This window comes from Arvicola amphibius, chromosome 2, assembly GCF_903992535.2.
Source record: "Arvicola amphibius chromosome 2, mArvAmp1.2, whole genome shotgun sequence".
NCBI classification, from domain to species: Eukaryota; Metazoa; Chordata; class Mammalia; order Rodentia; family Cricetidae; genus Arvicola; species Arvicola amphibius.
Window position 1 is genome coordinate 175,873,847 of NC_052048.2, and position 24,544 is coordinate 175,898,390.

At 44.5% G+C, this 24,544-nt stretch overlaps 1 protein-coding gene across 1 annotated transcript in view; it reads left to right on the forward strand.

Annotated features, from left to right (window-relative positions):
* The window catches only part of Snd1 (staphylococcal nuclease and tudor domain containing 1), a 401,581-nt gene that overhangs the window by 293,285 nt on the left and 83,752 nt on the right, over positions 1–24,544 (forward strand). Inside the window, exon 16 of the mRNA XM_038320023.2 lies at positions 14,448–14,557. Coding sequence (XP_038175951.1) covers positions 14,448–14,557 — 110 coding nt within the window. The remainder of the gene's footprint in view (positions 1–14,447; positions 14,558–24,544) is intronic.

Below are 24,544 nucleotides of genomic sequence, written 5' to 3' on the forward strand. Positions count from 1 at the left end.
CCCAGGGGAAGGAATGGCAGCCAAGCCCTGCAGTATTTTAAACCATATCACTCAACTACAAAGATTAATATGTTACAACATTTCTGCCAGAGCATTGGTAAAAGGGAAATAAGAATGTAGAGACCCTAACAAATAATAAATGCCAGCCCTTTCTGAACCCACAAAGTCATTTCAGTGGTTTCAATCCATCGTGATCCCTTAGAGTTTCTCACAGTTTCTCACTCCTGCCTGCCCTGCAGATCCCTGGTGAATATCTGTGGTTGTTCACCAGACTGCCTCTGCAAGAGACATCTGATGCTTTCTTGTTCCCTAGGTGTGGAGCAGGTAGGTGTCTGGATATGCAGAGACGTAATAAGTTCATACTCTGGCAGTCCAAAACACTACAGTCATTATTGACAGAGCTTGACACTCCAGGCTGGCTAGAAGACATCCCTAACAAGCACCCACCTGTCCTACTCCAGCAAGGACAACTCTCTGCTCGGGCTGAGTGAATCACTAACAAAGGATGTTCTAGTTTAGTGACCTTATGGTTAGCAGCCTGCATATGAAACACTTATCTTGGTTTTGTTTTTCTTGTGGCTGTTGTGCTGTGGAATTGGCCTCACTGAGCCCACCCTTTGCTGACAGCTGTCCTCTTTGCCATTCAGGAACTAGTACCTCCTAGAAAGGCTGCCTGGGATGGAAATGCTGATGCATGTGTGGTTATATAGTCCTAGAATTAGCATTTCGTGTTCAGAGATTTAATCGCCTTCTTCTGATCTAGAGGGAAGCCTTTATGGGCCATGGTGTGTCCAGATACTTGATAAATTGTGGAAAGCAGAGTCCAGAAAGATACCTGTCCAGGAGTGGCCACTTTTATTTTGCTTTGTTTTATTTAAAGACATATAATTAATTGCCTTAATGACCAAACCTATGTATTTATTACATCAAATACATTATTGCCTCAAACAGATTACCATATAACATGCAGCTCCAAGGTTCCACGAGGATACCTAGCCCTATATTTTTCTTTATAATTTAGGGGTCTTGTCACCAGCTTCTTGCATAGAATAGTAGAAAAGACATGGATGGTGTAACAACTCAGAAGAAGCAGTGAGCTTGCTTGCTTGTTTGTTTCCTTGCTTGCTTCCTTGCTTACATATGTGAGAGAGGTAGAGAGAAAGCAGACATACAGTATGAGACTTTGGAAGAGACCACCAGAATATGCCTAGAAGAGAATAACCCTTCCCCCAGGAATGATGCCCAGGTATGGCAAAGTTAAAGGCCCAGCTATGGCTATCCTAGTCCACTGTTTTCTAGGACTGTGCCTGTGATAGGTAGCACACAGCCTGGTCTCAAGCTTTCTGAGTGACCAGGGTCTTTATAATAGCCACCATCTCCCTTGTTAGGATCCCATATCTGATTTCAGCCATAGGAAAGGCCAGTCCTATTTCTTCAGCCCCTCTTCCCATACCTTCTTCTTCCCCTTCTTTGCCCTCGCTCCTTGGGTAAGTAAGCACTTACATGTGTGCATTCACACATGCTCTTGCATCCTGTTGACACACACACACACACCCGCGCCCCGCACCTGCACTCTTTGGCTGTGGTTATGCACCAGGCATCATTATCAGGGAATGAACTGGACTAAGAGCTGTGATCAGGAAATTCACTCTCCCTGCAGAGCCCTGAGCACCTGCCATCCCTCCCAGCCCTGCCCCACATACACTTGTCTTGTGTGTCCTGAGTGGTATGCATGTTAGGTTAGGGCAGTCTTCTGGCCCTGGATGGACAGGCACAACCCATCAGCTCAGGTTCGTCTCGGGAAGCTGGTCTTTCTGCTATCTGATGCTTCCTCCTTGCTGGCCTCATCTTCTCTCATTTCCCAATTGAAGCTTTCTGTCCAGTGTCACAGTTCAAATCCTAATACTTCTGTGCCTGTCGCTCCTATGTGACAGGATAAGTGCACATTCTGCCTTCCTTTCCAGAGCACTGGCTGCAGTGGTGCCTGAGATGGTCTCCACTGCAGTGCTTCGGCGTCAGTGAAAACTAAAGATCCTTTTCATTCCCCCTCAGGTCTTCCAAACGGGATATAATTGTTTCGGTAGAGCAGTCTTTCTCTGAATTCTGCAAAGTGGATTCTGGGCAGTAGTTTGGATTTGCTGTTCCTTTTTTCTCCCCAGAGAGCTTGACTGAGAGAAGGAAATGAATAGGCTACTTGTCACAACACCACCAGGGTCTCCAATGTGCCTTGGGCTGCCACTGAGAGATGAGAATGGAAATGGACTGGGAAGGGAGCCAGGGAAGGCCAGAAGCCTCAGAGATGGCAGGTCCCACCTCCCCCACCTCTAGGGAGGGCTTTTCCTCAGCTGGCTAAGTCTTGCTCTTTCACTGTAGCTTCCTGCCTAGAGTAGGGCAAGAATCAGATCCCATCTCCACCTTCCCTGCCCCCTCGTCTTCCCTAAAGCAACACATCTCTAAACTCCTGAACCTGACTCTCAGTAGTACAAAAGGAAAATGTTCCCCACAGTACAATTCACACCCCTTTAGACCTTTTTAATTAAATCAACCAGAAAGATATTTCCAGATGGAAGACTTCATATTATGTAGGTTTAAAAAGGGAAAAGAATGAGATAGTAGGAAATCAAAACTCTTGTCTCATGGGGGTCTTGAGAATGTTTATCCTAGAGAAAATAAGACGTAAGGATGAGAAAAAGTAGATGTTGTGTCTTCAAATATGTGAAGGCTGTCAGATGGGTTGTAGAGGTTTTATATGGCCCCAAGGAATTACACAAAGTCTTATAGGGCCCGGAATGTCAGATTGTTGAATTCTAATATTATTTGGTGAAGTACAGGCTGCCGCTCAAGAGTTTTGAGTAAAATGTGAGCTTTTGAAGATTATTCTGGTAGCTATGTGCATGAAAAATCTCTATAGAGGAAAATGGAGGGCAGAAAGGAAAACCACTGTCTCATATGGAGAGAGAAGGAGCAATGAGGAATGCTTCTGCATGGAGAGAGCACAGGATGAGAAGCAGCTGAAGATGAGTTTAGCTTAGGTGCACTGAATCTGAGGTATTAATTGGGCACCCAAGGGGGAATCTCTTTCAGACATTTGGAAATGGAGGTTAGTGTTGGGAGGACAGTTCAGGATTCCAGGAGGCTTGTTCTCCATGATTATCACCACAGGAAAGGTACGGGTGGATGGGAATAGGAATGAGGATGCATAGGGAGGATGCATAGGATGCAAGGCTGGGGGTTGTGGTATTACCTTTAATCACAGCACTGGGCAGGCACATCTGTGGATTCAAGGTTAGCTTGGTCTACGCAGAGAGTTTTGGGACAGCCGAGACTACATAGTAAGCATAGTAAGACCTTATCTCAAAAAAGCAAGGTGTGGAGGCTTGAGAGATAGCCCAGCAGTTAAGAGCACTGACTGTTCTTCCAGAGGACCCAGGTTCAATTCCCAGCACCCACATTGCAGCTGACAGCTGTCTGTAACTCAAGTTCCAGGGGATCTGACATCCCCACACCAAAGCACATAAAATTAAAAAAATAAATAAAAATAAGGGAAAAAAAGCAAGGGGGTACTTGCCTATCATACACAAAACCCTCAGTTTGATCCCCAATACCGCATAAAACCAGGTGTGGCAGTTTATACTTATGATCCTATTGCTTGGGGAGAATGGGGGAATCAGAATTTCAAGGTCATTCTTGACTATTCAGGCCAGGCTAGCCTACATGAGACCTGTCATGACAGGAGACATATCATGCAGTCCTGAATACTGGAACAACTAGAGAAGCCTGGGGAGGAGGGAGAGCCCTCTGAGGGATCGACACAGTGTACAATGCTGTCGGGACATCTGTAGGGTCTCTTGGTTCTGTGCTTAGAAAGGCAACCTGAGTATGAAGCTATAGGAGCAAGAACTTCTGTGCAATGGATGTGGCAGGAGGTGGGAGACAAAGAAAGGCTTATGGAATATACGCTCCAGGGTTGAACTGGGAGTGCTTGATTTGCATGGGGAGGTCTGATTCATGAATACGGGGAACATTGATGGCAAAGGGTCTAGGGAATAACAGTGAGGAGCTGTGAACATTGCCTGGCCAGTGTCCTTCTAGTCTCTAGATTGTGCGAGTGTGGGGTATTTTTCACTAGTGGTATAATATAAGTTACACTGTCCTGTTTGTTGTGTCTACTGTTGTAATTGTAGGAGGTGAGCCCTCTGCTTGCCTGATAGTTTTCTTGTTTTATTTTGTTTATATGGTAAATGACATCCTTGAGAATAAACACTGGCAAACTTTTCTGTAAAGGGCCAGACAATAAATAATTTAGGCTTCTTAGACCTTATGGTCTCTGTCACACTGTTCAACTGTCTTTGTACCATTAAAACAGCCATAGATAGCAAGTGAATGTGGCCATCTTTTGACAAAGTTTCGCTCATAGACACTGAAATTGGAATTTCATGTTTCTCAAATACCACAAATATTAATTACTCTTTTGATTTTTTTTCTTCAGCCACCCAAAAGTGAAAACCGTATCTTAATTTGTAAGCTAAACAAAAATAAGTGGTGGGTCAGCCAGCGGATCTCTGTTAGTTAGAGGCCAGCCTGGTATATGCAACAAGTTCTAGTCTAGTCTAGTTAGGGTTACATAGTAAAACTGTATCTAGAAAAAAAAAAAAAAAAAAAAAAAAAAAAAAAACAGGTGGTGGGTAGACTCAGTTCTCAGGACATTTGCTGTTGACCCCTGCTCCAGAGTCTGGTAATCCAGAAAGAAGGGAGTGGGGACAGGTACAAAGACTGTAGTAACCCCAGCATTTCAGCACTTGGGAAGTAGAGGCAGGAAGAGCTTGAGTTCCAGGTCAGCCCGGGCTACATAAGAAGGACTCTGTCTCCAGAGAAAAGGAAAAGGAATGTCAATTTTTTTGCATTTAAAAAATCATTTTATTTTTTCCTAATCTCTTACACATGTGTGTATTTCTTTTTTCTTTTTATTATTATTATTATTAAAAATTTCCGCCCCCTCCCCACCTCCCATTTCCCTCCCCTCCCCCACTCCCCTCCCTCTCCCTCTCCAGTCCAAGGAACAGTCAGGGTTCCCTGCCCTGCAACCTAGGAATGTCATTCTTTACCTACACCCCAGGATTCAGGCTGCTTCACATATCAGGACATGCTCTGTCTGTGTGTCCAAAGTCAGTCTGTCGTCTTAGAGAGCACTGTCTCTTGAGCACGCCTTCGCTTTACTGTGTCCTGGATGCTGACTCTTTATTTTCTTCTTTTCCTTTTCCTGTTCCTTTAAAGTTAGTAAGAGAAAGGAGTCTCTCTCTCTCTCTCTCTCTCTCTCTCTCTCTCTCTCTCTCTCTCTCTCTCTCTCTCTCTCTCTCTCTCTCCTTTTTAATCCATTCTGTATTTATGGGCCTTAGTATTTCTGACACTAGCTGTTTTTCTTATTCCTCTATTCTGCTAGCTAAGTATACTAATTTCTAAACATTTGGAATTCACTCTCCTCAAGAGGAGGAGCCCAGAGCAATTTTCACTGAGTGAAAGCTCAAGAAAGGCAATAGTTTGGAAGTGCATTGAACACATCTCAAAACCATTTTGTTCAAATAACACAACACAGCTTGGTTTGGAAGTCACTCTAAATTTATGCGAGTAAGTAGCTTTTACATTTGGCTGCCAGGTGTGTGCCAGAACACCTTCTGGAAGCTTGTACTTGCAAGAGCCACGTGGGTATTTCCTGTGGCTTTTTCTCTACCCTGAAGCTAATCTCTTTCAGAGTCTGGATGGTAAATTCAAATTTTTCTTGTTACCCATTAGCATAGGATAAAAGAAACTAAGACAGGGAACCTTTTGGTACCAGAAATGAAAGGGGGGAAGAAAAATAAATCTAAGTTCTGTTTGATTCAAAGATAAAGTTCCATGTTTAAAATAAGTCAGTAAAAACAAAGTTGAGGTTCTCATAGAAACCAACTCCCCCTTTTTGCTCAGGCGCAGGATGTTGGTTCTGGGGGAATGCTGTCTCCACAGCCTGTTACATAAAAGCCAGCGCCTTGTAGGAGCCTTCTTGTTACTTGGAAGGCTATTGTGGCTCTACTTTTTGACCTCAGAATTTTTCAGTTTTCTGCCTGCTAATACAATGATAATGTTTGTGATACGGATGATGAAGAGAGATTCCAGGATGGACCTACCAGAGAGTACCACATCATCCCATGCCCAGTTGTTCTCGTCTACTACTTAGCTGACGGGAGCATCCTTGCAGCTGCTGCCCATAGCAGTCAATGAGCATGGGAGCCCAGAGCCTGCCCTGTCTGGCCTCCTCCCCAAAACACCCTGGAGACAGCCTGCTATGCTCTTGGGGTGCAATGGAAGAGAACGGCCTTGTTAATCAGGGAGAATTTTTTTCTTTGAAACTCAGTTGTTTTCTATTTTGCTCTGCAATAGGTAGAATTATAAAAGGTTGTTCCCGTGCAGGCTTGATTCTTATCTGCTATGCCAACTCCATCTGAAAAGCTTTTCTCCCTTTGGGGAGTGATTCTTCGGTGTCTAAAGCTGGCTGTAAATCAGGTTTCGAGGAGCGGGTTATGCATTCTGCCCAGCTAGACTGAGAGAATGAGAAATCTAGTGTCAAGCCTCTAAGCCAGCCCTTCCTTGTCTCTTCCACTTACCATGACCAATGATTTGCATTTAGCACAAGCTCACCTTGAAGTCCTGGAAATAAGTATCACTAGACTTCCTCTTTAATTCTCCAAGTGTTAACTCTGATGCATACAAAACTCAGGAATAGAGATTGATGTAGCAAGTTTGTTATATTATTTCTACTAGATTCTCTCCTCCTGGCATTTGTGTTCACAAACAATTACAAGCTTCTACCAGGTGCCATGTACTAGAGGTGGAAAAATCGGTGTCCCTTTCCTCAGCTGACAACAGAATGGGGATGTATTAACAGACTAAGGCCTCTATTAAGACTTCTACCAGAGAAACGTGAAGTATGCTTAACAGCCCCACTCTGCACCACTGACTGAGGATTCTTCCTTCTTATTCCCCTCCCTTTCTTCAGAGCTAGGTGCAGTTCCTACTGCATTGTCAAGGCTTGGCCTTATTGTTCCTGTACCCAATTAACTCCAGGCCCTAGCCTTTCCACAGATGCATCAAACTTCGCAAACCCAGAACAACCTAATAAAAATCTATCCTTAAAAACTCTGAACTAAAAGCATTCATTCTTAGCTCCTGCCCAGTTCTGACTCCCTTGACTACAATTACCTGAGATGTTTGATCCCTTTAATTAGGATCCCTTCATTCTTCTTTCTTCCCTTTGTTCTGATCATTGAAAAAGCTTTAGCAGTGGCATGTTTCAAAATTGGTCCACAGGATTCTAGCTTCCCCTGAGAAAACAAAGTAGGTCTTTAGAGAAAAGGGAGAGAATAAAGAATTTGAGGCAATGTAAAATCCTGACTTTTAGTTCTGAACTTTTTATATAAATTGAGGCCTGATACCACACAGAACTAACTCTTAGAGCCAGCTGGTCCCTTTCTCTCTGGACCATCTTAGGAATGTGAACCTGAAAACCAAGTGTGCTCTCTCTTGTGTCTTGATTTTTAACTGATCTGTTGGCAGTGTTGCAGCCTAAGCCTTCCCAGTGGCTCTTAAACCTAGAAGCAAGCTTTTGTACGTGAGATGTATAACAGTTCCGAGAACCAACAACTTGAACTGATTCAGTTTTTAAGTGGTAACCATATTCCTTATAACTAAGCAGGTGGCCTGCCTGCCTCTGCCTGTCATGAATGCCTGAGGGTTTGTTCTTAGCACCAAGGAAGGGAATCTCTATCTAAAAGTACTCCCCCCCACCCCCACCCCGGGTCTCTGTGCACAGTTGAAGTGCTGTGCTCTCTATGGACACTGGGGTTTTTTCACTGTGTTGTTGGCAGGGAGAAAGGGGCAGGGAAGGTACAGAAATGGAACTAATTGAATCTGGGGGTAAAAACTCTGCAGAGAGCCTGTGGATTATAAATTGAGTAGCTGCAGCAGCAGGAACGCAGGCAAAGGTATTGAAGTGCAATCAGTGTGACAGGAAGCTTATTTTGGTGTTCTCTCTTTCCTTGCCTTGTCCTTGACAATTCCTCCAGGGGGCTGTGTATATAAAAGGAAGAAAGAGGGATCCACAGTTTTCCATCTGGAAAACTCAACAGCATTCCTGCCTGGGGTTTTAGAGACTAGAGAGGAGGATGGCCCACTCAATGAGACAATCTGCTTTCTCTGAGCTAGCTGTCTGTCCCTTGTGTCTGTACCCAAACCCACTTGAACTATTTCCAGGCATGTTCCTAGTAGATAAAGCCTTTTGTTATTGGTGTTCTAAAATTCCCACCAGAACTACTATCTCCTCTGTGATTAGATCAACAAAAATTATGTAGAAATTTTAGGGGGGCAGCGGTACTTAAATCAGAAAAACTTAGAATTGAATTATCATTAAGATCTGTCCCTAAATGTAGCAATCATAGTTGATTGGTGTGAGCTTCTTTGTAAGAAAGGGATGGCTGAACACCTTTCAGCTTCAGGGTTCAATAATGACATTCTCATTGTTATGTGGAAACTTATTTATAACCCAGTAGTTATTGCCAATATTTTGTCCAGATTTTCCTCCCCCTAATAATTATAGCCCTGCTCTCAGGCTAAGCATCCCTTCCTTTCTGGTGTTTACACCTTTCAAATATTTGCAGCTTGTTACCGTGTCACCCTCTTAGTCACCGCGTGGCTGAGCTCTGCAGATTTAGCGCTCTTATCTTCCCTTTAAAAGCAGGCCTCCCCGCCCTGAGCCATTTTCTCCTGCTCTCTGAAAGGGTGCTCCAGTCTTCTGCATTTCCATGTGGCCACATCAGCTTCCAGTGCTGATCATACGCGGACATTGCTGTGGTGTTGAAAACTAAACATCTCTGCTGTGCCCCAGTATCTCAGACATTGCCGCTCACATTGGTTTCTCAAATGTGACACTCTAGGGTACATAGGTGTGGCTCTGCTATGTATCTCATCTGGAAGTCTTATGTTACCATGGGAGACTGGGATGTCTGTACTTAAGGATTCTGTGAACCCCTCTTCTGTTATCCACAAAACACCTCTGTCTTCCAAATGGGTCACTCCAGACCCATACATTCAGCAGAACTTGCTTTCTGCCTGCTGGCACCTTTAGAAATTCCCAGCCCACCTAAGCCTTCTTCCTCCCTGTCGCTAATGCTATCTAGTCCATTACAGACCCTTTGTGGGAAGAGGGCGGGTCTGAATGAGAAAGACTTTGAACTCAGAAAGCTGTTACCAGCTAGGAAGTATCCCCTCTACTACTGTATAAGGCACCTTAGTGGTGACTGAATTTGCCATTTCTGTCTTTTGATGTTTACTTCTTTTTCTCAGAATTTTTCACTCTTATTCATTCAACACTCCTTGAGAATCTACTTTGTTGCTTGACAATGTATTGGGTGTCTGCTGTAGAAAAAATAAACTCTGAATATGACACAGTTCCCACCCTCAGAAGCAATTTCTATGTAAGTTTCTGTTTTATTTCTGTTGAAATACTAGACTCCCATAACTCGTGGTGGTAGTAAAGGGAGAAGGCAGATTTTTAGGAACATCAATGAATGCCATCTTAGGGATCCTAAGTAGGATCACATCTCACAGGTCCTAGAATCTGGAAGATAAGTCTGAGGAAATCTGTGGCTTATTGCTTCCTGTGGTTCCTCGGCAGGCTTGTGCTTTACCCATGGCACGTGCAGACTCCATTCCAGAAAGGGTCATACTTGCTCACCTGTCATCTGCTGTCTTTGTTAGGACACGGTTTTATTGCTGGCATGGCTAAATCTGTCCATCCCTCCTACCCGCTTCCTCTTCCCGTTCTCAGCTGTGGAGTGATGAGAACAAATACCAACATCGTGGGGGGGGCACATCACTGCTTGGGCCTGGGGAGCCCACCATTGATTCAGCCATAGCAGTCAGCCTCCAGTCTCACAGATGAGATGAGCGCTCATCTGTCTATCAGTTGTTAACAGTGTAAATGGGGATACTTTCTGTCTGGTAGCCTAGCTGTATGAGCACAGTCTTCCTCTCATACCGATGCCCCTACCTTCCAGCATAGTGTCTAGTCTGGGCTAGATGACTTAGTGAAACGAGGAGGAGGCACAGCAGAACCGTGAGATGTGTCAGTGAGCGTCCCAGGCGGACAGAAGGAGGTTCTGCTGCATGTGATGGCAAGGGCAGCAGAGAGCGCGGTGGACATGCAGTCCGCACCACTGACTCATCCTTCAGGTTGGTTTTTGTTTCCACTATCTCTCGCTCCCTCTGATAATGCCTGACTTTTTGCTGGACTACGGTCATTGGAAAGCTTTCACTCCTACACAAAGCAAACTGGCCTTATTTCTCCTTAGTTCTCATTGTGCAATACAAGAAAGAACAGACACACTTTAAGTGTGTCTTTAATTATCTTTAATTATCACAAAATTTAACATACTTTCTAAAATATCCAGAGTGATACATAACCTTTACTTGACCATCAATAGAATCTCTTATATGGCCATTATCTTGTCATTAGCAAAAATTTGTTCTTCTTGTTCCAAAACTGACTGACCAAAGTGGTTTTTTTTTTGTTAATTGCACTAGTTAGTCATTGTCTCTAAGTGTATAATTTTTTAATAGATTGTTATGCCACAGCCCAGCCTTTTAAGTTTGAAAGGAAGCACTCTCTACTCCAAAAGTCAAGCCTTGGGTGCTCAAAAGGACATACTGAAAATTGTAGGATTTTTATGACTATGCTAGCCCTTGTAGACCCTTCCTGTCAGAGACAGAGGCTGTGAGCTGGTGACATTTAATAGTTCTTAGGGGCAAAGCAGAAGGCAGAGTCATGATGTCCCAACATCACGTCTCCTCCTGATACCTCCAAAAATCAAGCAAATGTTATTTTATGTTGTGTTTTATTTCAGATAATTTTGCTCAACCATTCATTTGCCAGAAAGCCCACAAAAAGCATGAAAAAATAATGAGTTTTACCTTTAGATAGATAGACCTTAAGTTTTTTATGAGCTGCAGAGAGTGTAGATGGCTCACCAGCCTTTTCCAGACCTAAGATACCATCTCATGTCATCCCCACAATGCATTGTAGGGAAGTAAAATTCTCAAAAATGCTTAGGATTTTTCTTAGGTATGGTGTTTTTTCAAGTTAAAATATTTTTGCTTCTTGAGTGGTTTGTCAGGGTCAGTGGTAAGATAGGCACTCACTCTGTACCTGTGGCATTGGAGGCACAGCTTAGTCCATACCTTATCATCGGCATGCAGCCCCTTTCCAGTGTGTTACCAGGAAAGGTGGCCATTAGCATTGATGTGCAGGATTCAGAACCACCGACATAGGCCAGAGACAGTCTCTAAGACTCACTCCCTGTCTCCAGTCTGAGGCACTCCAGAGCTTGGGAACTCTCTATTTCTCCTGTCTATTTTATTGTTGAGAAAGTGGCACGGTTGGGATGGTAGCCCAGCAGCAGAGACCTTGATTCAGACAAGGCAGAGTGCACTCTGGGCTGCCTTGTGCCTTGGATCCTGGGCAGAAGGGGCTAAAGACCACCTCCTGCTCGATGTGTTCAACTGGATCACAGCAGCATCCAGCCACTTCCTGGGTCTTACAGGTTAAAATTGGTGTTGTCCTGTTCATCATCAGACACTATTCTTGATCCCTTTGGACACAAAAGCAAGTCTGGAACCTGATAAACCCTTGGTTTGGATGCTCGAAGGCCATAGGGGTCTGCCCACCTTCGAGTTTGTCTTTGCTTCTCATTTTCAGTGTTTTTCATGCTGTGTGTTGCCACCCACTCAAGTCTTCAATCCAGTGCCAAAACCATTTTAGTTTTTGTCTTTAATGAACTACAGTACAGTAGACTATCACTTAATGCCTTTAGTCAAGATTAACCAGTTTTTGGGGATTTGACTATATCTAAGTATGTATGCTATATGCAAATACACATGTGGGATTGCTGGGATGGTTCAGTGAGTAACGGTACCTGCCATGTGACAACCTGAATTGAAAGAGCCAGTTCCTTCACGTCCTCTGACCCTCCACGTTGATTTATCTATGTACGCTTGTATGCATGTGTCCATGCCCGTGCTCATACACCACCACGTGGGTATAGAATCAAGGGACAGTGTGTACAGAAGTCTTTCTAGTTACCACATAGGTCCCAGGGATTGATCTCAGGCCGTGAGACATGGCAAAAAGTGTTTCTCTTCTTTGCACTGTCTCTTGGGCCTACACTAGCCTATATCTGCAGGTGTTGTAAGATTCTTCCTGCTCTCCTACCTCTGCCTGCAAACCTTGGTCTGGTCACAGGTTCTGCTTCTCCCATCTGCTCTCTGTAGTCTTCCACCTAGTGTTCACTTGCCCTTTGGCCAGGGCTATTTTCAAAGGAAGTGAATCCAGGAGAGATTTCTTCCTTTGCCCATGTTAACTAGCATTGGTGTGAATATTGGCTTCTTCCTCTGGATTAGCTGAAGACTGGCTGCTAGGAAGTGGAGAGGGACGGCCAGACACTTACTTTCCATCCACAGAGAAGGAGTGAACTTGTTTCACAGGCCTAAAGGACCCTTGTCTAAAGGCAAATCTGCTTGATCTTCTCAACTACCTGGATCCACTGAGCTGTCATGTTTCCTCAACTTCATTGTCTGGTGATCTGGATCGCATAGGGTGTTCCCGAGGTCCTGAAAGCGTGACTGATGTCTTGCCGTTTCAGAATACCGAAACAGTGACAAGGGCTAAAGCTAGCACTTCACTATAATACTGAGATTCTGAGATTTGAGGTACCCTTTTATTTCAAAAGTTCCTTCCCATCCCTCAGTTTCTGACCTGGATGCTCCCAGTTCTGGTCCCTGGTACATAGCAGCCCACCGCACAGCACCCCAGTTCTGCTGTGGGGGTCAGCAACAGACCAAACACTTTTGCATTATTCTTGTCTCTGCAGCAATGCTTCATCTACGGGTATGTGGCAAAATAGTTCAGCAGAATCGTTTATTTTTCTCCCTGGCAATTCTCCTCTTGCTTAGTTTGCAGATCTAAAATGAAAAGTGTTTTTGGCTATTGATGTCTTGAAAAACATGGACTATTTTTCATTCCATTTTGCTCTAGCCTCATCTCTCCCTGAGGTTCTTGGCCCCTGGAGTTCTTGCTGTCTTTTAGAAAATCAAGTTTCTACTCCTCTCGTAGACACTAAAGTACAGGGAAAGAAGCAGCCACATGACTGGCATAGGGCCTTCAAGCTACCCCATCTTTGCACAATGAGAACATGTCTCTTGCTGCTGTGCCCACCACTACCATTATGATTCATTCCGCATAGTCTGCACCACTGGAGGCCTGGCCACTCGAGAGAAAGCTCTTCTGCATTTGCTGAGAACCAAACATGGAGCCTATTCCTTTTCTTCTGGGCTTTGGGAACCTTGAGTCTGTATTAGAAATGGGAACAACCAGCTTTACTCGTAAGCGAGTTGGGACCACTATTGCCCAGAGTATCAGAAACTGTCAGAAACTGGGACACAGATCTTTATCACTTTCCTTTCTCTGGATTGCCATCACTTTAGTTTCCTGTCTGTCTCTTCCTGAGTCAAGTTTCTCCTTCATAATTACATCTGCAGTCTGAATTACTTTGAAATATTTATGTCTTATCTAAACATCAAAATACAACATACTTTATGATCTATCACTTATGACTACTCTTAGTAATAAATGTATCTTCAAAATGAGTGATTGAATCGCAGAAAGAAAAGGCAGTCTAGATTTGCCAGTAGGTGTGCATTTTGTTTAGTATACCATCATTGGAAACAAGTATACGGGACAATTTTCTGTGCTCATGAATGTTATAGGTTTGCTGTGGGAGTCAAAGTGTGGGACTTGCTAAGAATGATAAAGATGATGGTATAAATAGCTGAAATAGCCAGCCTTGCACACATATTCTCTCCTGGGCTAATACAGCATCTTTCAAAAGTAGATGTATTTTATCTGGTCGACAAAGGAAGTTGAGCCTTTGTTCAATAGTTTAGCCAAAGCCATAAAGATAAGACTACATACCTACTCATTCTTCAGTATTCTGGGTTTTTTTTTTTTTTTTCTGCCTCTCATCCTGAATAAAAGCTGGTAGTGCACTAATACACAAAGCAAAGCCTAAGGACAGAGAGGGTGTGTATTTGAAAAGGAACGTGACACTGGATTAACACTTGGGATCCTGGCATAAAGTCAAAGAGTAAGGAGGAGGTGTCTGGGAGCCAGCTGCAGCTGTTCTCCAGCAGCCCATGACTGGGCTGGCAGTGCGGTTTCAGTAAGGAAAGCCTTTTCTATAAGCAGTGGCTAAAACCAGGAAGGGCCAAAGGGGAGTCATGGTGAGGATTCCTCCCAGGCTGAGAGTGGTAGAGTGAGGGGTGTTTCTGCACACTTTCTCACAGATTTTCCTTTTCTCTCAATACAGGCATTGAATGTCCCAGAGGAGCACGAAACCTACCAGGCTTGGTGCAGGAAGGAGAGCCATTCAGTGAGGAAGCCACACTTTTCACCAAGGAACTAGTGCTGCAGCGCGAGGTAGGCCATTTCCTGTAGCTTCCTCTGCAGGAGGGGCACACAGTCCTGCCCCCAGGATCTCAGCCTTTGCTTCCGTGTCAGAGATGTGTCTGTTGCCTTTCCATTGCCCAGCTTTGCCATCCATGAACCATTCCTGTGTCTGCCCACATTGTATTTCTTTGAGCCCTGGTCAGCCACCCCCAGATTGTTCCTTCTCGTGATAACCTGGCACATGAGGCCAGCCCAACCAGGATCCTGATGCCGAGAACTTCAGCTCTACAGTCCTCCTCCTTGGCGAATTAGCCTGAGCTGCCTGCCTCCAGCTGGATTTAGAAGCTTGACTAACCCTGTCAGGGGCCAATTTTCTTTGAACATTTATTTGTATCTTTGAGTAATTGCATTTTCTGTAGTGGGTTTTCTGACTTAATTTAATTGTATTTCTGTATCTGCCTGTTGGGCTGACTCTTGCAGGCAGGAGTTGGGCTCTCTGCTGCCATAGTGCCCTTCTACTTGCTAATTCTACTCGCCTTCGTCAACAGATATATCTTCTTTCTAGGAGTATGTCAGCCATTCATCCTGCTATATGAGCACAAGCAAAGAATGATGGGAACTGTGCCTTGCCCTGACTTAGGATTAGGACCTGCCTCTGCCCCTGATTCCTCCTTAGTCAGGTCTGTTGGACCACCCCAGTCAGAGAGGATGCACAGAGCTGCAGTTGTGCGCTCCTAGAGGCTCTCTCATGGCTCACTCCAGATCCTTGACAGCAGATATATGGGGCTTCACAATGTTCGGTATTGGGCAAACCTGGGTAAAAACTCTATTAGCCATTACATTAATGTTGGGATCAATGGAAGAACAGTTCAACCCTAAGGGCTTGTGTTGGGCTGCCCAGGCTCTGAGAGGTCCCACCACTTTTTAAACTCAGCAGTACACAGTACTCCTGCTGTCTGAGATTTCCCTAACAAACTTGCCTTCTTGTTTGAGTAAAAGAAATGAATTTGGCCAAATAAATCCTGAATCATCTCTATTCAAGTGGTAGTTGATCCACTTCCCAAATATCAACCTCAGCTACCTGGGTAATGCTACTCTTCTGCTTTGCTGGCTGGCCATCCAGTGGCTGGTGTGCACAGCACTTCATCGTCTCCTTTCATTTACATTGCTCTCAGTTCTCTTTGTTACGATGGACACATACTTGAAAGTAGAGGTCCTTGATGGTGGCACACTTGCTGCCACTACACACACATCTTGTAACCACACACTATAGCTTGAATTTTTATGTTTGAATCCATACCATTGTCTCTAATACCTGGAGATGAGATGGAAGGGGCAAATATTTAGACTTCCCTTCTGACTGTGTAGACCTTTCAGTATTGTGCTACACAGGAACTCGGAAAGCAGGTGAGTCCACTGTGGCTTGTGACCTGCGGGCATCACAGGAAGGAACAGTGAGATAGGGTCTCACTCTGTAGCTCTGACTCTCCTGGAACTCACTTATGTAGACCAGGTTAGCCTTGAAAGAGGTCTGTCAGCCTCTGCCTTCCAAGTTGTAAGATTGGTGTAGCATCAGATTATAGCTGGTTTCATATGCGTACATAGGGGAGGAGGCCTTGGGACATTTGTGAGAAGTTGATCTGTTTATTGTATCTCACCTGACTTGACTTTTCTTTGTTTTGACTAACATCTTCTAAAGCAGTAGTTCTGAACCGTCCTAATGTTGTGACCCTTTAATATAGTTCCTCATGTTGTAGTGACCCCCAACCATAAAATTATTTTCATTGCTACTTCATGGCTGTAATTTTGCTACTATTATGAATTGTAATGTAAGTATCTGTGTCTTAGGCAACCCTGTGAAAGAACTGCTCACCACCACCACCACCACCAATAGGGGTTGAGACCCACAGATTGAGAACCACCAATGTTTCTTTCTCTTTCTTTTTCAATTCTTGTTTCCCCTACTGCTTTTCTCATTGGCCTTGTTTCTGGCACCTGGGTGACCGTCTCCTGGTTATTGTGGCCTTACCTTTATCTGTGTATATTTAATACTTACTGGTGGAAAAGGTGGTACTTTTCTCCACTTTCTTTAATACCTCTGCCATATATATAAGTTTGTAGAACTTCAGTCTAATCCAAAGTTGATATTTATCTTCCTTTACTGTAGTGACCTAATCTTTCATAGCCCTTTGTTTAGGGTCTGTCTATAACAAACGTTCTGCATTGTCTTAGCAGCTGATATGATTACTTGGTCAGACTGTTTCGAAAGGTCATTATCCAGAGGAAATGGGAGTATGGCCTAAACCTCAAATAATTTAAGATGTTGACTAAAGGAGCCAGCTGTAGCCAACTCTCCTGGGCATTTCCCTTCATAGATTAGATGAAAACTGGTTTCTGAATGGTAAGAGAATCAAAGGAGGGCCATTTAGCAAGAGTGCTGTTTGTTTACTATTCCCTGCGTCCATAAGACACCTAGAAAGCAACGTTCTTGCCTTCCTCTCCTCCAGAGATGAAGGAGAGAGGTCCAGGCACTGGTACACTGCCTGTGTGACTGCAGGAGAGCTGGGGCGCAGAGTCCCTGGGCCACATGTCACTGTGCTATGTGGCAGTTGAGCATTGATTTTGTGCTTATGCCTATTCCTTTGATAATCAAGCATAACTGGGTATTTAAAAATCTGACTGTCCTTGGTTCTACCCCACCTTCCCTTTTAAGTTCTTAAACTTTGTTCACATTATCTCCTTTGGGCCCAGGGTTTCTCTACCTTGGCCTGCTTTCTCCCAGATACTATAAATCTGAGTTACCAAGGGAAACTTTTTACTGGATTCTCCGTAAGTGGAAGCACTTCATGACCAGAGAAAGGTCGAAACAGAACGTATTATAGTCACTGTCCCAAGGCCAGACCTCTGTCAAGAAAAGAATGGGAAGCTGGCTTTCAGGGTGTGGACACTGAGAAACAGTGCCGTTTGCTGAGGATATATTCCTGGCTTTGAGTGAACCGGGCACAGATCCTCATGTGCCTCTCTCTCTGTGTTGAGTGAGTAGGAAACTGCTTGCCTTTCCATCCCCATCCCCTATGTAGAGCCTGAAAGGGACGACAGAGTTTTTCTCCATATCTTGAGACCTGATTACCATGCTTTCCTTGTGCACAGAACTGCTGACATTCGCACAGAACTACTGACATTTGCAGCCACCATTCAGTCCCATTTTCCTAAGTGGCTCTCTTGTCCTTTTCATTACACCACTTTTTCCTGTCTTCTACCAGATGCTTCCCCTTAGCCATTGATTCCTTTTGGCCTCAATTCTCTTGAATTTAGGAATTCTGGTCCTGGGCAGTGGTCTGGCATGCAGGTGATGTTGCCAGTCCCAAGGCGGGAAGAGCTAGAAGTCAAATACCAGGTTATTAGCTGATTTTCTGATCTGATCGTGGCTCAGAGCAGCCATGGGCCTTTCCAAGGATTTAAATCCTTACCTTTACTCAAAGGAAATCCAAAGCACTCAACATCTCTTCCAGCTTGACCAAATCTGACCCTCTGCCAGTTTTCTGTGAATGAAGTTTTGTTGAAATATATCCAGAGTAATTCTTTTGTGCATTGTCTATGACTGCTTTTATACTATAAGTCAGTGTAATGGAGTTGAGTAATGATGTCAGAAGTCATATGAGCTGCAGACAAAGTTTGCTTATAATCCATGTGGTTTAGACTATGCTGAATTGAGTTAAATGGTTTGTGGTAGCTATGTGGAGCTTTGAGAAGTCTCTGTCCTTGAGGCTGGGCTGCTTCTGAGGTATAGAACTTAAAATTGTTGTTTTATGTGAGCTGTAAGTGCATCTCCCATTGGCTAGCATGTGCTTAATGACATATTTTATCCTCTCCTTCCCACCCCCACCATACAGCTGCCTTTTTAAAGCAACTCCCTGTGACACTGCCAAGGACAGGAAGATCCAGAGTAATTTCCCAGACAGGGAATTGTGCTTGTTGCTAGCATCTTCCCAGAAATAGTGATGAGAGATGGCATTAGCTAATGGCTAGATAACCGGCTTAAAAGTGCAAACTTCTAGGTCTTCACACTCCAGTCATCTTGTGGTTCTGAGAATATGATTTTTTGCTGCCTTTCCTTGGTATTTCTTTCTAAAAGATTGATCTGCAATCCAACCATCCAAGAGCCCTTTGAGGCCTTTGTCACGAATTCCACAGTCATTTGTACTCCTCTTGACATCGTCTTCCAGAAGGCCAGCTACTACCTAGCCGTCACTACTTGCCAGCACTCTGCTTGTTGCTGTATTGGAGAAACCTGAACTTTTAAAGAAGAAGTTGTCAGTTATTAATAAAAGATCAATGTCACCATGTTTACTTGAGAAAGGGTCTTACAGTGTAGCCAGGCTGGTTTGCAAGCTCATGATCCTCCTACTTCTGACAGGTTCCCAGAGTGTCAGTTTTACAATTTAACTCTCTCCTACTTTCAGGCTTAGCAGGTATAGCTTTGGAGGAAGACGAGTCTACAGGGGCTTGGTAATCATTCCCAGTGTTTTCTGATGACTCCTTCGTCCTCTCTAAGACCTTAGAATTGCTCCTTGAAGTATCCTGGATAATGACACCCTCATGCTGGACAGCTCCAGAGGAAAATACAGGCTACTGCCCTGACCTATTTCCCCTCTTCCTGTTAGCATGAGAGGGAAGATTTCCCCCTGGGGAACTCACTCTGCAGCTTCAGTAACACTGGCAGAGCCCTCATTTTCCTCTGATCCCCAACCCATGCATTTTTTTTTTATTTTTTATTTTTTTTTTTTTTTCTAGCAGGACACCTGAGAACACTAGGGAAAGCTTGGGAGACACAGGGACGGGAGAAACCGACACAAGCCTGCAGAGGGAAGTGGGGGTAGGGGGTCTGTGCTCTCTTCCAGGGCAGGTTGCCCCAGGGTCCGCATTCACTCACCAGTTCAGATGGAATGTCAGGGCACAGGATCAGGGATTCCAGGCAGCCCAGGGTCGCAGCCCAGACAAAAGGGCCAAGGTGGGGGCAGGGCGGGATGGAATACCACACAGCGAACCTGGCAGCACAATCTGAAGGAGCCCGCACCCCTCTGCAGGAATCCTCAGACCTGCCTGGAGGCCAGAGTCTGACCCCTTTGGGTGGATGGCCTTAGAACAGGAGCAGGACACCTGAGAACACTAGGGAAAGCTTGGGAGACACAGGGAAGGGAGAAACCGACACAAGCCTGCAGAGGGAAGTGGGGGTAGGGGGTCTGTGCTCTCTTCCAGGGCAGGTTGCCCCAGGGTCCGCATTCACTCACCAGTTCAGATGGAATTCCCCCAAATTTTTTAATAATCAAAATTATCTATAAACCCTTAAGGAATCATAACACAGTGTAGGAAAACAACTGTAGATTACAAGTTTCTTAACCCTGAAAAGTTTTATTAGCATATTTACTAGTGACCAATGGTCTTAGAGAAGAATGTGAAAGCCATAATAGAAAAAATGAGCTGATCCTTCTTCATCTTACTCCGAATCTGTGGCTCTCCCCAGCACCTTCCACAGGGCCCCCTTCACATCCTTGTTCCTCAGGGTGTAGATCAGAGGGTTGAGCAAAACTACAGCATTATAAAATGCAACTGTTGCTGTTGGGGGGAAAATGCCTGTTTGGAGGAACATGGCCCTATCTTGATTAATCTAAGGAGGAATATAGTATACATAAGAAAGAAAGTTTAGCAAGGGAGAGGGGGGGAGAGAGAGAGAGAGAGAGAGAGAGAGAGAGAGAGAGAGAGAGAGAGAGAGAGAGAGAGAGAGAGAGAGAGAGAGAAATTGGCCCATCTCCTTCATTTAGGTTTCATGTTATAGTGCCTCTTGTGCGAAAAGGGGGTTGAAGGTTGATCTAACCTCATGCCTTTTGTGCACCCTCTGGTTTATCCCCATAGTGACCCTCAAGCCCTGAGTCATGTGTCCTCTCAGCCTCCTGTTCCATCTGTTGATGTGGCCTCCTCCCTGCCAAGGAAAGCCATGGGAGGAAGGAGCGTAGCAACGGTGCTGAGGGTAGCTGAGCCCTGGGAAATCCAGGATGAACCCAGTGAAACCTGCTCTCCCACTCTTGCTGATTGCCGTGTCCACTAGGACCCTCACTGAGCCACTAATAACTGCCTGCTGGAGAAATAAGCAGGCTGCTCACTTGTGCTTCACTTTTCCTACAGAACCTGCTTTATTCTAGATTATCATAGCCACTGTCCAAGAGAAAGAGGGATATTGTGCAGCCTTTTTAAAACATCTCTATTTTCCCCTACAATGCTTAAGAGATTTTTGTGGGGAGGCGGGTAAGGCTTTTCTCACCCACCCTTGACAGTTCAGCGATGGTTTTCAAAGTTCAGTTTGATCATAGTTCACTGTTGTTTTCTCAGACATAGGGGAGTCGGGTGAAGGAACTTGAATTTTATAGTATTTTCTAGGATTTTGTTTCTTAAGCCTCGTTTTGTATCTCACAACAAATGTACGCAAAGTTGCTCTCCCGGTCTCATAGTCCAGGACCACCGTTACACCTTTCCTCCTCTAGCTGGTGGGAGGCAGTAATAAAATAGAAATATCTACACTCCCGATCAAGTACTTTGCTCCTCAAATATTGCTAATTCTGTTATTAGAAAGGGATCACTTTTTAAGCCATATTTTATCATTGTTTCAACTCCAGAGTGTCTAAAACTAAAGGATCTTTTCCAAAGGTCAAACATTGATGCTATTCCATGAAATATTCCATCTGGCTCTGTTCTGGGGCATGAGGGATTTGTTGTGGTTCTGTCTCCCTGGGGTCTTTTCTGCTCTTATATAGTTCTTCCATCTTTTCACTATTTGATAACCTGCTTGCTTCATGTGCTATTTGACTTTTCTGGGCCTTGCGTTTTATATGACTGCTTCCTTCCATGTGCTAGGGTATACCCATACTCCTGTGTGTCTAGTCATTCTCTTTGGAGGCAGGTCTGGCTCTGGGCATGCATTTGTTTGCAAAGACATGGCTTCCTAGCTCTGGGTAAAGCACCATCTCTGATTTATAAAGCGCCTTGGCCACGTCTCCAACCTGTATCTCATCAGTTGCTTTACATTTGCTCCATGGCAGAGGAGGCCTGTGATGCTCGCGTTCCCATTTTATGTCCGTCTTCAAGATACTCAGATTTTTGTAAAGTGAAGTGATTTATTCCCTACAGCTGTAGGGCTCGGGGAAAAGCCATTATTATTTGCAGTTCTCTGAGAAAGTGGGAGAGGAAAGAAGGAAGGCGTTAGAGTTCTGAGGCTGACTATGACTACTGAGGAACTTGACCTTTCTGTGCACTTACTACTGACTGTCCTCTCTGGGTTCCCCGTCTTTCTAATCACGATGCTTACACAAAAGTAAACAATGGTGCCTGGTGTTGTAGAAAAGCTTCAGTGCTTTTTTTTTAAAAAAAAAAAAAAAAACAAAACACAACTTTGGTGGTCTAAAAGAAGCCGCTACCAGTGTCTCTTTCAGTTTCTTAATACAGTTCCTGTCTCCCTCCCTTGTATGTTTCTGTCATCCACTTTTGCTGATTAGATTGTTAGCCCAAAGGGAGTTTGTTTCTTTGTTTGTTTTTCAAGACACAGTTTCTCTGTGGAGCCCTGGCCGTCCTAGAACTTGCTTTGTAGATCAGGCTGGCCTCAAACTTAGAGATCCACCTGCCCCTGACTCCCAAATGCTGGGATTACAGGTGTGCGCCACCACCACCCAGTTCCAAGGGATTATTTTAAAGTGTAGGTACCCACAAATTTCTGTCCTGAGATGAGTTGTAAACACCATGTGAATATCAAGCTATTATCTGACCTTTCACTTTGGGGCTTCTTTCTGGGTACTTCTAACCTCCAGAGAGAAGAGTTTTCAAATCCTATCACAGCCTCTAAATGAAAATAGCATCATGAGATGTCAGAAAGCCAGGTGTGGTGGCGAACACCTTCAATTGGGAGCATTGAGGAGACAGAGGCAAGATGCCTCTGAGTTCAAAGCCAGACTACATTACATAGTGAGACCTTGTCTCAGGGGTGTGGGGGACTTAAGATAAATGTTTTAAGTGAGTGTTGCTATCACAATGCCCCCACCCTGCTTCTTCCCTTGGCCTACTGGGTTCCCTGGTCAGTTTCAACTCCTAGGGCAGCTTCCAGTGGCCTTCCTCAGCACTCTTAGCCTGCATGCTGGCTCCAATGGGATTCCTTTCTGCAGAGCTGCTAGCTCAGCTCTGCTGTTCCTCTGCTCTTATGCATAGAACTTTCATAGCCAGTCAAGCATAGAATTATATCCATTCTTCTGAAACAGTTGCTAGGGCTAATTTGTCATTGGCTTGGCCAGCATCCTATTACCTGTGTGTCATAGGAACTGTCTAGTCTAGGCTTGAGAGACCTCAGTGCCCTCTAGAAAATAGTGTCCACATCTGTCACTACTGCTGGAAGTGAGGGTGGAAAAGGCATGGCATAGAACACAAGACATGAGTCCTCTTTGGGACATGGAGGAGGGCCTCAGGGGTGTGATTCTGTCCCTGAAAAGAAAATCCTATTCAGCAGAAGCATCTTTCCTATCCCTTAGGACCTGGCCTCCACTGTCGTAAACTGTCCTTTGAGAGACTTGTATTTTTCTCTGCCAGGTCAGCTTGTTTGTGGACTGTTGTACCATCAAAAATTAAGTAAGAAATACAGTGCTTGGACCTGACAGTTGTACTTTCCTTCCCCCAAATAGAAGCAGCAGCACCCTTGGCAATGCCAAGACAATCCTGGCACATTATTCTCTTCTTTTCTTCTTTAGTCCTGACCCAGATCAGTCCCAGGGTAAAGATGGAAAGACTCAAACATGATTTCTTCTTGCATCTTTCTACCAAAATGACCCGTGGTACTTATTTGAACTTCACTTAAAGCAATGTCTCAAGGCAAGGCTAGTGTACTTACTGTCTCTGAGAGCATTATTGTAGACACAGGGTCCTGAAGACCCTTCATACAGGGACACACTAAGTAGAGCTGCTGCCCCTCAGCAGATTTAATATTGTCCCTTCTCGCAGGGTTTGTTCTTTATGAGTAGCACCTGGAGGGGACGGCTGCTGCCAAGCATGTTCATCTTTGTGGGCTCCCAGGAGCTATTGAGGTCTTGTGAACAGGACAAATGGAAAAATGTTATCAGGAGAAAAAGAAGATCACACACACAAACACACACACACACTCCCAGTAAGGTTTGGGCTAGGAGAGCTGGGATGTAGTAGATGCTCTTGAAACAGTCCCCGCCTTCTGTTTCCTCTGTATTGTTCTGAACAGCCACTTCTGGAGCTTTCAAAGGTAAGGATTCTTTTTAAACTAGGGCAGCAGAAGCAAATATTCTTAATATAATAATGAAGGGCTGACGGCAAGTAGCTCAGAGTTTTTGTTTCTTAGGCAAAGCACCTTACACTGAACTCTCTACCTTCCCTGCTAAAGCCTGGTTTGGAAAACAGTTCTCTATTTCATCTCCTGTCTTCAGATTGGCGCATGTTTCCCTCAGAACTAAAGATGACCCGTACAGACCTGTCCCCTACTCGTCAAAAGGATGTCGTACGGGACCCCAACACAGTTTGCACCTACAGTAACCATAAGGTTTTATATTGGTGTGTTTAGAGACTTTTTGGGCCTAGTGTTGCCCTGTTCTTTGTCCCAAACATTCAAAGCCATACCCCACTGCCTGAATTTCCCATCCTTTTGGTATTGCATAATTCAGTTGATGCTTTTTTAGAACACAGCTCATAATATATAATAGCAAGACTTCCTGAACCGCAAGCAAAGGACAAGCAGATTGTAGATTGCATTTGCTCTCCAGGTAGCAGTAACACTGTGCTGTTCCACGTGTTACTCCCCCAAGGACACAGGCGTGACTGTTCTGGTGGATGAGCTGACCTTAATTCTGGCTTCTTCTTACCCACTCCCTGTGTCTGTTACCAAAGACTAGGGAGCCTCTGTGTTCCAAACGTGGCTCTGCTGATGAACTTCCTACTTGCTACCCCACCCGTGACAGTTTC